At 50.5% G+C, this 12307-nt stretch overlaps 1 protein-coding gene across 1 annotated transcript in view; it reads right to left on the bottom strand.

Moving 5' to 3' along the window:
* Window positions 1–5051: 5051 nt before the first annotated feature.
* The window catches only part of Adprhl1 (ADP-ribosylhydrolase like 1), a 35643-nt gene continuing 28387 nt past the window's right edge, over window positions 5052–12307 (bottom strand). Inside the window, exon 8 of the mRNA XM_085844176.1 lies at window positions 5052–11863. Within this exon, the coding sequence (XP_085700302.1) occupies window positions 7801–11863 (4063 nt within the window). The 3' untranslated portion in view covers window positions 5052–7800. The remainder of the gene's footprint in view (window positions 11864–12307) is intronic.

The following is a 12307-nucleotide window of genomic DNA, read 5'->3' as shown; positions in this document are numbered from 1 at the left end:
AGAAGACAACATCAGTCCAGGGCATGGAAGGCCCAACCCCTGCCACAACCATACCAGTAGGCATTGTACCCAGCAATGTTTATAGTGCTAAATGCAGTGTCCCATTTAGAGTTCTAGGTCTTACCCCATCTCCCTAGAAACCCAGGCAATGACCTGTGAATTTGTGTGCCATGCCCTGCCCCTCCCCCATGCTTCATTCACCTCAGTTTTAGTCTAGTAAAGCCGCAGGGCCACGGAGAGTGGTAGCAGCTGGGTGTACTTGCTGGGTTTGCACAATTGCAGCTGTGCCCTGTAGACCTGCCAATGCTGCCATCTGGAGGTTAGCAGTGCCCCCTGGTGGCGCCTGAGAATCAAGAGTCACGGGGACCTGGGTACAGAAAACTGGACAGGCACATTAATCCACCACATGACTTCAGGGCCTCCCAGTCTCTCACAAAGTCCAGCACCCAGCTCAGAGAACAGAATCTAGATGTAGAGAACCTGAGGACATGGGGAAAAGTCACAGGGGAAAGGCAGAGGCAAGGGGATTTCCCACTCCCTTAGTGTCACTGGGACTGAACCATTGAATTAGCCTTCAGCAAAATGGTGCCAAAACCCCTCTGCACAAAGGTAGGTTGCTGCCTGTAGCCCTGTGCGCTTGTATGGGAAGTGTCTCAACACTTTCTTAGCAGGATTCTGCACACGGATTTTCTAGCAGGCTACTATTCTGAGTTAATTAGTGACAGTGACGATGGGCTTTTGGATACATGGAGTAAGTTCCATGCCCGGCAGTGGTGGTGCATGCTTTTAATCCTAGCACTCAGGAGGCAGAGGCAGAGGCGGAGGCAGGAGGATATCTGTGAGTTCAAGGCCAGCCTGGTCCACAGAGTGAGTTTCAGGACAGCCAGGGCTACATAGAGAAATTCTGTCTCAACCAATAAATAAATAAATAGTAAATAAATAAATAAGTAGTAAATAAATAATAAATATTAAATAAAATCTCTTATTGTCATCATAGAGTCAGCTAAACCATAGCCAACAGCTACCACTCAGCGACTAACACACGAGCAGTCCTTGGTGTGATCAGTGCTTTTTCATAATGTTTAGAAAAGTACAAAGACTTCCAGTAAGAACTTTCAAAATTAAGGCTGGAGAGATGGCTCAGTGGTTAAGAGCACTGGCTACTCTTCCAAAGGACCCAGGGGTTCAACATCCACATGGTAGTCTCAACTGTCTGTAATTCCAGTTACAGGGGTGAGAGGGCTAACATCCTCACAGAGACATACATGCAGGCAGAATACCAATGTTAATAAAATAAAAGAATAAAAAGGTGAAAAAAGAGTTTTCACAATTAAACTCTATCTATAGAAAGGTTGGGTCAAGGCTCAGTGATAGGGCTTTCCTCTCTGGACTAGAAGTCCCCAGATCACCCCAAGCTCCGGCCACGGGTAGGTCCTCAGCTCCTTAGGTCCTGTTACTCTCTTCACTAAGAGAAGGGCTTGTACACACAGGGGAGGGCTCCCATCCCTGGGACAGAGTCCCTTCTCATTTCAGAGTGAAGGGTCCTCCTCTTTGTACTTTATCATAGGAAGAGACTGACAGCTGACTGCCTTAGGGGGAGGGAGAGGGAGGAGGGAGGGAAGGAGGGGAGGAGGGGAGGAGGGAAGGAGACTTTCAGTGGGCTGTGACAACTGGTATTCCCTTCACTTCTTTTCTGTCCTGCCTCCTTGAGTGTCCTGGGCTACTTAGATGTCCTGCCACATTGTATCACCACTGAAGTAGCAAGTCACCTAAGTGTGTCCTTGACACATAATAGAAGAACCTGTCACTGGCTAAGAGTTAACATCAACAAAAGGGTTGTTAGATGATGTTAAATGTTGCTGATAAAACTGTTGATGAGGGCTGGTGAGATGGCTCAGCGGTTAAGAGCACTGACTGTTCTTCCAGAGGTCCTGAGTTCAAATCCCAGCAACCACAGGGTGGCTCACAACCACCATAATCAGATCTGAAGACAACTACAGTGTACTTACATATAATAAATAAATATAAAAAAAGCCTATTGATGAGGGACTGGAGAGATGGCTCAGCTGTTAAGAGCACCAGTTCTTCCAAAGGTCCTGAGTTCAAATCCCAGCAACCACATGGTGACTCACAAGCATCTGTAATGAGATCTGAACCCCTCAAATGTGACACCCTCAGGTGTGTCTGAAGACAGCTACAGTGAACTCACACATAATAATAAATGAATCGAATCTTTGGGCCAAGCAGAGGTCCTGAATTCAATTCCCAGCAACCACATGGTGGCTCACAACCACCTGTACAGCGACAGTGTACTCATATACATAAAATAAATCTTTTTTTTTTAAAAGCCCTGTTGATGATACACCTCGATTATAAGCATGCCTTTTGCTGTTGAGATTGTCAGCCTTAGACTTGCCCCTGGAGCCCTGGCTATATTTAGGAAGCAGTGCCTGACACACATTCAACTGAGCTGCCCTTATGCAGCGCCAGCTGCTCTGAGTTCTCCAAAGGAGGCCCGAGGAAGCCATATTGCAGCCACAGGTGCTCTCTGCTTCTGAACTTCAAGCTCTTGGAGCTGCAGCTGTAGGCCCAGCTCCAACCATTTCATCTGCGACAGACTTTATGCCCTTCCAACCCTCACTGAACTCTAGAGAGCCCTACAGCCTTTCTACCTACACCAGAGGAGGAGCCTTTCCTGTGATAGCCCAGCAGAAGGCCTGTGCCTGGGGCAAACACAGTCTTTTATTTGCATAGGAGGACTGCTGTGGTCAGCCAAGAGTCGTTTCTCATTTGCACTTCGGGACTGTGCTACAGGCAATGCAAGGCCCGTAGTTTCCATTAGAGGTTTGCTGTGATTGCTACAGAAGCCCTTTCTTTGACCATCTAAGCAAGCCGTATGGCTCAGCTGGCGAGCAGGTTGGGAGAGCCCTTCCTAAGATGCCTTCCCTGAGGATGCAACATTAGGCTCAATAAACTGTGTTTGTCAAGTGCTCTCTTTTGTTTGTGTTTAGTAGAGCTGGCTGAGCGGATAGCAGGAAAAAGGAGCAGTAGAAGCAACAACAGGAGAATGAGTGGTGGCCAGCAGGCCCAGAACAGTGACGCTTGCTTCAATTAACAGCAGCAGCACCGACAACAGGATTCTGATACACAGGCCTGGTAGCTGTGATGCTAGTCGCTGCCAGGGGCTAAGGGATCACAACGTTTTAGGGCTATACAAGACCTATGACACTTGCAGAGCTGAGGGTTCTTTATCCCCCAGGCTTGCACAAGAGCAGTTAACATTTCTCACCTTAGGGACAAGGGACCCTGGCAACCACACAAAAACTGTAACGCTAAAGGGTTTCAACTGCTGCTCCTGCCTGCCTAATGCTGTCAAGTGCTGACGGATACTACAGCTGTCAAAGACTAGCACAGGGAGAGTTTCCTGCCTGCTCACAGGCAGATGATGAGAAATAGTCCTGCCTCCAGAGCCGGCACATGAGTGATGTAAACAGACCCAGAGAAGACCCTGGGATAGCACTGCTGTCTTTGTCCCCAGAGCATGTTGAGGTTTCTCTGGACAGAGCCTCCAGCCCTGCTGGTTTGGTGCTGATCTACCATGGAGTTGTTTGTACCCCAGCCCAGGTCTCACTGAGTTTTCTCCTCCTTTCATGGCTACTTCCTATGTGGTGTTCAGTTCATCCATGCAGCATGCCCAAAGATAAATAAGAAATCGTACTGGAGAGATGGCTCAGTGCTTAAAAGCACTGACTGCTCTTCCAAAGGTCCTGAGTTCAAATCCCAGCAACCACACGGTGGCTTACAACCATCTGTAATCCAATGCCCTCTTCTGGTGTCTGAAGACAGTGTACTCATATATATTAAATAAATCTTCTTCTTCTTCTTCTTCTTCTTCTTCTTCTTCTTCTTCTTCTTCTTCTTCTTCTTCTTCTCCTTCTTCTCCTCCTCCTCCTCCTCCTCCCCCTCCTCCCCCTCCTCCTCCTCCTCCTCCTCCTCCTCCTCCTCCTCCTCCTTCTCCTCCTCCTCCTCCTCCTTCTTCTTTTTGTTTTTTTTCGAGACAGGGTTTCTCTGTGTAGTCCTGTAACTCACTTGAACTCAGAGATCCTCCTGCCTCTGCCTCCCAAGTGTTAGGATTAAAGGCATGCACCACCACTGCCCGGCATAAATCTTTTAAAAAGAAAAGAAAGAAGTCGTTATAGTTCATTTTCAGTATGTGCTCTGTGTGGACATCACGGCGTTACAGAAAATCAGGAGGCAGGAGGACCCCTCTCTCTGGCTGGTGTCTGGTGTCTGCTTGTCTCAGAACCCTGAACCCTGAGAGTTAGAAGGTTGTAGCCAGTTTACTAGGAGACTGAACCCACCATCAAGAAAGGGAGGGATCTCATTAGATAGACTATGTTCTGAACCAATAGGGTGGAACTAGAGGGAATCTCATTAGATAGACTGTGTTCTGAGCCAATAGGGTGGAACTAGAGAAGAGGCTCTGCTAGAGCAGCCCAAAGCCTGTGATACCCTGGAGTACCAGCCAAGGGGAAAGGGGACAGGAAATCCTCATGGTCAGGGACTTTTATTTTATTAAAAGATTTATTCATTTATTTTATGTATATGAGTACACTGTAGCTGTACAGATGGTCACCAGCCATCATGTGGTTGCTGGGAATTGAATTCAGGACCTTTGCTCAGCCTAAAGATTTATTTATTGTTATATGTAAGTACACTATAGCTGTCTTCAAACATACCAGAAGAGGATGTCAGATCTAATTACGGATGCTTGTGGGCCCCATGGTTGCTAGGATTTGAACTCAGGACCTTTGGAAGAACAGTCAGTGCTCTTAACCGCTGAGCCATCTTACCAGCCCAATCAGGGACTTAAAAAAAAAAAAAGTCAGTCTTGTGTCAATCCATATCTGCCATTTTTTTTTTTTTTTTTTTGCTTTTTCAGTATTGCTGTGCCCCTTTCTACAGAGCTTAATTCACTTTCTCTAGTCTCAAATTTCTTAGGTGAAGATCTTGTTCCCCACAGACAGAAGTAAGAGATTTATAATGGGAAATATAATTTATTTCCTTTTACAAAATTCCAGCTATCCAAAGTTAGTGCACATTCAAAGGAAACAATATACCAAAAAATTTTTTTCTGACTAATCCATTTTAGAGTTCTTATATACAAAGAAGGATAGAAACAGAACCGTGGGTTGATACGTAAGTAAAACGGTAGTGAGATCTTTGATTGAAAGAGTAAGTCCTGTCGTCTCTGCACAATTCAGGAAGCGACAGTCCCAAGGGCGTGTCTTACACAGTGCGCAGTGTCTGCTGGCAGATGCATATGGTGGGGAGCGGCTCACTCAGGCTGTCCTGCCTGGGCTGCAGGAGTCTGCGGACCCTGAAAGCAGCATCAGCCTGAGTGAGCGAGTGGCGGAGTCTTAACTGGCCGATGAATGAGGAGCTGGTTCTTTAGTTTGGATCTTTTGGGGGATGCTCGGCCCACCCCCTTGGGGATGAGTTGTTTCAACCCAGGGGTGCTGCGGGTCTCTCCCCTCGGGACAGTGGTCTTCCTGACAGACACTCTAATGTGCTCTCTGCTGACTTAGTTTAGACTTAGCAGTAGGGACTTGCTCTAATTTCAATTAGAGCAGCGTTTAAAAGCTTACAGCCTTCCTGAACACCAGGCTGAGCTGTGCCTCCTGAGCCTCAAGGCACAGGCGACTTCACAGTGGCCGTGTATAAGGGAACAGGCTGACCGTGCTGTGCTACATGCAAAGGTCCTGCTGTGTGACCTTGCTTGCTTGCTTCTCACAACTTTTAGGCCTGTTTAAAAGTTTTTGTTTGCCAAAGTACTCCATCTTAAAAAACAAAACACCGAACCTTCAGCAACGTCTCCTTAAAAGGATTTCCAATGTGCATGCAATTTTTATAATCCCCTCTGTCTGTCATCATACTTTTGATGAAACTTCACCTCACATCCTCTGTGGATCAAAGTATGTAAAGGAAGAAAATCCGTAAACTGGTTTTGCATCTGTCTGGTGGGAGATTGCCATACCTGGACATCTCAAGGGTTGGAGCTGCTTCCTAACACTACTGGTGTGAGCAGATGTTGCTGATAATTCCAAAAAGGCCTAAGAAGGTCTATGCTCTCTGCTGGGACCACCCTCCTGTCTCATAGTCCCTAGGACCTGGCTTTATTGGAATTCTGGCATCTAACTACGCCGCAAGACCCCAGGTTAAGGGGGATGGCCCCAGGGGTGCAACATAGGACACAAGGGGACAGTGCCCTTTGTTCAGAAAATTCACATACCCCCTGTAACTTGCTCTTGTAAAGGGTGAGGAGCACTGCCTCCTACAGAGGGAGCACGTGGTGACCACAGAAGCTGTGGAGCTGACTCCTGCTGTGCTCAACACACAAACACCTGCTTCCTGATTGATCAGGAGCTCAGGTTCCTAAGTAATGGCCCACTCAGGGGTCTCTGAGCTGGGGTGGGGTCACCCATAGTCAGCTTCATCTGGGATACGACAGGACATTCTATTTTTTTTGTTCGTTTGGTTTTTGTTTTTGTTTTTTGAGACAGGATTTCTCTGTATAGCCCTGGCTGGCCTGGAGCCCACTTTGTAGACCAAGCTGGCCTCGAACTCAGAAATCTGCCTGCCTCTGTCTCCTGAGTGCTGGGATTAAAGGCATATGTCACCATGCCGGGCTACAACAGGACATTCTTGTTATGGATATTTGAGTTGGAAAACAAAGGAAGTCCCAGCAAATAGAGAGCCAGTCTCCAGAGCAGACAGAGCGTTTCGGGGAAATTCTCAAGTGTGACAAAACCAAACAGCAAGTCTCCAAAGACACAGATGCCATTTTTCTGAGAGGAAATCACCCAAAGGAGAATATCCTGCGATGCTGTTCACCGCCTCAGCTCTTCAGTGGTTCTGTGGGGGCATCCCACAAGTCAGGAGGCATGACGACCAGAGCTCGAAGAGGTGTAGTCTGCCCAGAGTTGTCTAGTTTGATCTAGATTACAGTAGACACACCAAGGGGCAGTCAGGACACTGAGTAGTTAATGGACACTATCCCGACCTGAGGTGCAGTGGGCGACTATAACTGTCCTTGTGTGTCTCAGGAGAGCAAATGCCCTGGACAGAAGTGCAGTCAGCAGCTGGAAACAACTGGAGCCCGTGTAGCTTGGCCAACAGCAGGATGGGAGAGCTGCCTCATGCTTGGAATCAGTGTTGGGAAAGCCACCCGTGGGTCCTTGAGGTTCTTTCCTGATGTCTGCTGGGGAGACAAGCCAGTCTGGGACCCCATGTCTCACTGTGATCAGCAAGACTCTGGAACCAGCTTAGGAGTGGGATGTGGCTTAGGCAAACACTGCACTTTCCCATAGGCAAGGCTTAGGTCATAGGTCACAGGCACTGATTTTGGAGGGTCGAGTTTGGGAAGCTCTGGGGAGCCGAGGGCCAGAGGACACAGAAAGGGCAGCCTGTGGCACTGGTCTCTCTCCTGCCAAGACAGGAGTGAGTGCCCTGTGCCCTCCAAGTCGCAGTGCTGGGCTGACATCACAAGGTCCTGTGAAAGCAATGGTCTGTAGCCGGCAGCCTTGGATAGCTAACATCTTCCTTATCTAGAGGGGTCTCACACCTGCCTCGAACTGCGCAAGCACCACCTGTATGCATCCCCAGGATTGGTTCACGTGAAGAGAGAAGAAATGAGAGACACTAATGTCTGTCTACATTTTCTTGGGGCTGGGGGTGGGGGTGGGGGATGCTCAAAGTCACGTTCAGTTAGAGACAGACTTGTTGACTCAAGGTGAGCTCTCACTTTGGAGGCTCAAAGGTGTCACTGGCCCTGAGGGCTGTGGGCCTGAAGGACAGATCGAAGGCCGCCTGGTCCCGAAAGCTTTGGGCGCGATACTTTGCAAAGTGCACCGACCTGGGGTGCTTATGGTCTGGCAGGCCCTTTTCTGCCCTAGGGGCACTTGGGGGCCCATCCTGGGCAAGGGATTGGAAGAGTGGGTGGCTCCCAGCATGAGATGTGAGCCAGGAAGCGTCATGTGTGTTCTCCAGGGAGCCGGCTGTGGTCCTGCTACTAGCCAGATTCTGGGTTTCTCTGGGCAGGTGCTGGGCAACCAGGCTTTGCTGATTGCCAAATGAGGGGCCCCGTCTGGGAGGCTCCCCACTTGTGCCAGCAGTCAGGACTCCTTCAGCAGTGCTGTCAGGTCCCGAAGCCTGAGGTACTGGGTGGCTGGCCTGTCCCTGACTCTGGGTCTGTTTCTGCAAAGCCAGGCCATAAGACTTCGTAGGGTTCCCTGGGGTAGCTAGATTCTTGCCAGCCTGGAGACTGCCTCCTTGAGTTGGGCTCTTTTCCAGCCTATTTGGTGGTCTTGAGGGATGTTCCTGAGTCCTGTCCCTGTGCTGACAGGAATCCTCCTCCACCGGTATCTTTTCATTAGCTACTAGGTCCTGAGAAGCCCATGCCTGAGGATCTACCACACACAGCACATCTGACTGTCCAGTCTGGTGTAACCGTACATGTCCTGTACCAGTTTCCTCCAATCCGAGCTGTCTCTGTGGCCTGCCCATGTCTGCCTGTGTTGGCAGCATCTCTTTGGCTTCACCTCCCAAGGTTTCTGCCTGGGGGGCAGACCTATGTTCTACCTCCTGGTTGGGAACAGGAGGCTCTGGACTGTGGGCTAGCCCCACCTGCCTGGTCTCTTCCTTTGCGGCTGGTCTTATAGGAGGGTGTGCCGCCCTAGAGAGGTATTGTTCTTTCTCAGGATCCATTCTGTCCGGTGCCTGTGAGCCCACAGAGGGCCTCGGCGAGTGGTCCAGAGTCTCTGCTGGCTTCGTTTGTGGCTCTGGGGATGCTGTGCTTTGGCACAGAGGGTCTCTTTCCACCGCTGTAATTTTGTTCCGTGATTCACTTGAAACACATAGGGGAGACTTAGTAGACACCAGGCAAGAATCCCCAGCTTCCCGTGTCTGAACGACTGGGGCTGCCGACATTAGGGGACGGCTCCCCGACAGGTCTTCAGTGGCTCTACTCGCATGCTTTGAGGACCTGCTTGATATCAAAGAAGAATGGCTGTGGGGTCCTTGTGTTATCTTGTCTTTATAGTCCCGGATGCTTCCTGACCATGGTGTTGTCTTCTTTTCAGGGCTTTCTTCTTCATCCTGGGTATCACCAGCCTGTGCGGTCACCTCGTGCTCAGTGTCTGGGGTAACACCTATCTTGTATTTAGTGCCCTGCACACCCCCCGGCTGTGAAGATGCCTTCTGTCTAGTGTTTTGGGCACCACCTGCCCATGTGGTTGTTTTATGTCCAGCACCTTGGATGTCACTTGCCTGTGACACCATCTTATGTTCAGGGTCCTGGGCACCACCTGGCCACAGTGTCGTCAGTTTAATGTCTTGAGTCCTATCTTGCTGTGTCGTCTTGTGGTCAATATTCTGGACTCTGCTTGGCCCCAGTGTTACCTCGTGTTTAGGCTCCTGGGAACCACCGAGGCGTGGCGTCATGTTGGGCTCCACACCCTGGAGAACATGTGGCTGTAGTGTGATCCTGTGTGCATCATTCTGGGTACCACATGCCCATGACATTTGCGTGTGTCTAACATCTTGGGCACTTGTCTGTGGCACTGTCTTGTGTTCAACCTCCTTGGAGTCACCCGTATGTGGTATCACCTTGAGTTCAGTGTCCTGAGTACCAGTTGGCCATGCTGCTGTCTTGAATTCAGGGTGCTGAGTACTAGTTGGCTGTGGTACTGTGAGATCAGTGACAGTCCCTATTGCCTTTCCAGAGGCTTTGATCCTTGCAATAGGCTGATTATTTAATGTGGACTGGCTGTTGCTGCCCAAATCATGGCTTCTATTTTCCTGAGTTCTGCCTGGTGGTTGAGCTGACTCATTCTGGGGCCCTTGGCACTCTTTCTGTCCAAACTGGATGCTCTTCTCCGGTGCTATAGAACCATCAGGCCTTATGCAGTCCTGGCTTGCCACCAGCACCATGGTCGATGTCCCTTGCTGGAGGCCAGTGGTCGAGCAGGTGCCCACTCCTGCATAGCTTCTCCCAGCAATGAGGTACATGGAAGGGCTGTCACCACTGCAATTCCTGAGGTCATGTGACTTCTCAGGGCTCTGTTTTCCCTCTGTTCCACCAGGAAACGTCTTGGAAGGACTTGGTATTAGGAACCTCTGTGAGGCATCACCGCCCACACTGGCACTATCTCTTAGGTCTTCCTGGAGTCCGTACTGAGTTGCAGGACAGAGACTCACGGGTACCCCACAGGGGTGACTCTGCATTGTTGGGGCTGGGGGACCCCTCCTGTCCTTGGTCACAGTGGAATATGCCGCCTGTTCAGTTTCAGCCATGACCTCTCTTTGTTCAGTTTCAGCCATGACCTCTTTTCTCACAACCGGAGAACATTGGTCTTCATGACCAGGAGAGGCTGGCAGCTCGTGAACGATGGGAAGCTGCACGGTGATTTGTGGAGGATTGATAGCAGGCTGTGCTCGCTGCTCAGCCTGGACTGCTAGCGGGACAAGGAGGTGGATCTGAGTCACAGCCTCCTGCTCTGGCAGGTGCCTCTGGGTGGCAAAGAAGGGCTCTCTTTCCAAGCCTGAGGCTGTCCTTTCGGCTTCATCCTCAGAGCTGCTCACAGTCATGGCAATTTCAGGGGCCCCTCTTAAATTATCCATTGCTTCCTGGGCATCTGCTGCCACCTCTTGTGTACTGGGCTCCACTGTTCTGTCCCTTCCGACTGCTCCAGTACTTCTGGGGCTGTCCAGTCCAAGTGAGGACAACACTGGTGCATGGCCAGGCAGAGCATGGCCTTTAGTAGGTATGCCAGAGAAACCCACGTCAACCACCGCCTGGGGCACTGAGGACAGGAGATGTTCCTTGCTCTCCTTGTTTTCGAGACCTTGTGTTCTGTTTCTAACAGGCTCCAGGTTTTCTGAATTGGAGAACGTGTTGGCTGCCTCGGTGGGCCAGCGTCTGCACTCCGAGTGACTAAGTTTTGCACAGTGGGACAACCAGCTCTGGGGCCCGCAGACGATGGTGGCGATGCTGAGGGCTGGCAGGGGCTCAGCTGTGCAGGCCAGAAACTGGGCAGGGGGGATTCTGGTGCAGCTGGTAGCCATGGTGGCCACGTGGAGCACCCGCACTTGTGGCCTGTGCACTTTCCTCTTCTGTAGGTTCTTGCTCTTCAGTCCCTCCCTGTGCAGGGGCAGCACGCCCACCTCCGAGTACAGGCAGCTGTTGTGTTCGAATCTTTCCCTCAGCTTGGAGAGGATGGAGCTCCGGCCCACAATTCTTGGCAGGAGGCCCCTGGCAGCTCCAGACCGCTGGGCAGGGGGCTTCTCACCTACTTCGTTCTCCTTGGCTGCCTTCTCTTCTGCAGCCAGGAACTTCTTCAGGATGTTTTTCACAGTGCCCTTCCCGCTCGATGGGCTCCACCGGACCTTCTCACTGGCTGGGGTCCTCTGGCTGGAGCTTCTGCCCACTTCCTTGGTCTTTTCCAGGAGCTTGTTGATGGTGGCATTTACAAAACTCCTACCAGGTCCTTGCTTGTCTTTAGAGATCAGCCGACCCACATCCCGGGTCTTCTTGAGGTGGGGCTCCCGGCCAGTGCCCATGAACTTAGCCTGTAGAAGCTGGAACCGTGTGGGTCTCCGGCCCGCCTCCTGGAGTTGGAAAGGGCGGTTGGCCCTGTGTGTCCTGTCTTCCACCTTCTGGGGCCCATCTGCACGATCCAAGACATAAAGCAAGAGGCTGCTGAGGATGGTGCGGGCTGCCTCATCGAATGTCCTGCTGATCCTCTTCTTCAGCATCTGCGCGTCCATGGCTGTCTTCCCACAGCCGATCCTGGGGCTCTTGGAACTGTGGGAAAACAAAAATCAAAGCCCATAACAGTCACATATCTTATTCATTTTTATAAGCTAATGATTATCCTGATTTTATGTCAACTTAACACAGGCTAGAGTCATCTGATAGGAGGACACCTCAAGAGAAAAACCTCCATAAGATGACAGGCAAACAAACCTGTGGGGCATTTTCTTAACTAGCAATTGTTGGGGGGGGGGGAGGGTCCAATCCATTGTGGGTGGTGCCATCCTTGGGCTGTGGTCCTGGGTTGTAAGAAAGTAGGTTGAGCAAGCCATGAGGAGCAAGCCAGTAAGCAGCACCTGTCCATGGCGTCTGCATCAGCTTCTGCCTCCAGGTTCCTGTCCTGTGTGAGTTCCTATCTTGGGTTCCTCCAGTGATGGACTGTGATGTGGAAATGTAAGCCAGAATTACCCTTTCCTCCCACAAGTTGCTTTGGTC

This window comes from Mus caroli, unplaced genomic scaffold (genome assembly GCF_978045245.1).
Source record: "Mus caroli unplaced genomic scaffold, Mus_caroli_1 scaffold_10, whole genome shotgun sequence".
Taxonomy (NCBI): Eukaryota; Metazoa; Chordata; class Mammalia; order Rodentia; family Muridae; genus Mus; species Mus caroli.
The sequence above is the reverse complement of the archived record's forward strand: the minus strand, read 5'-3'. Positions and strand labels throughout refer to the sequence as shown.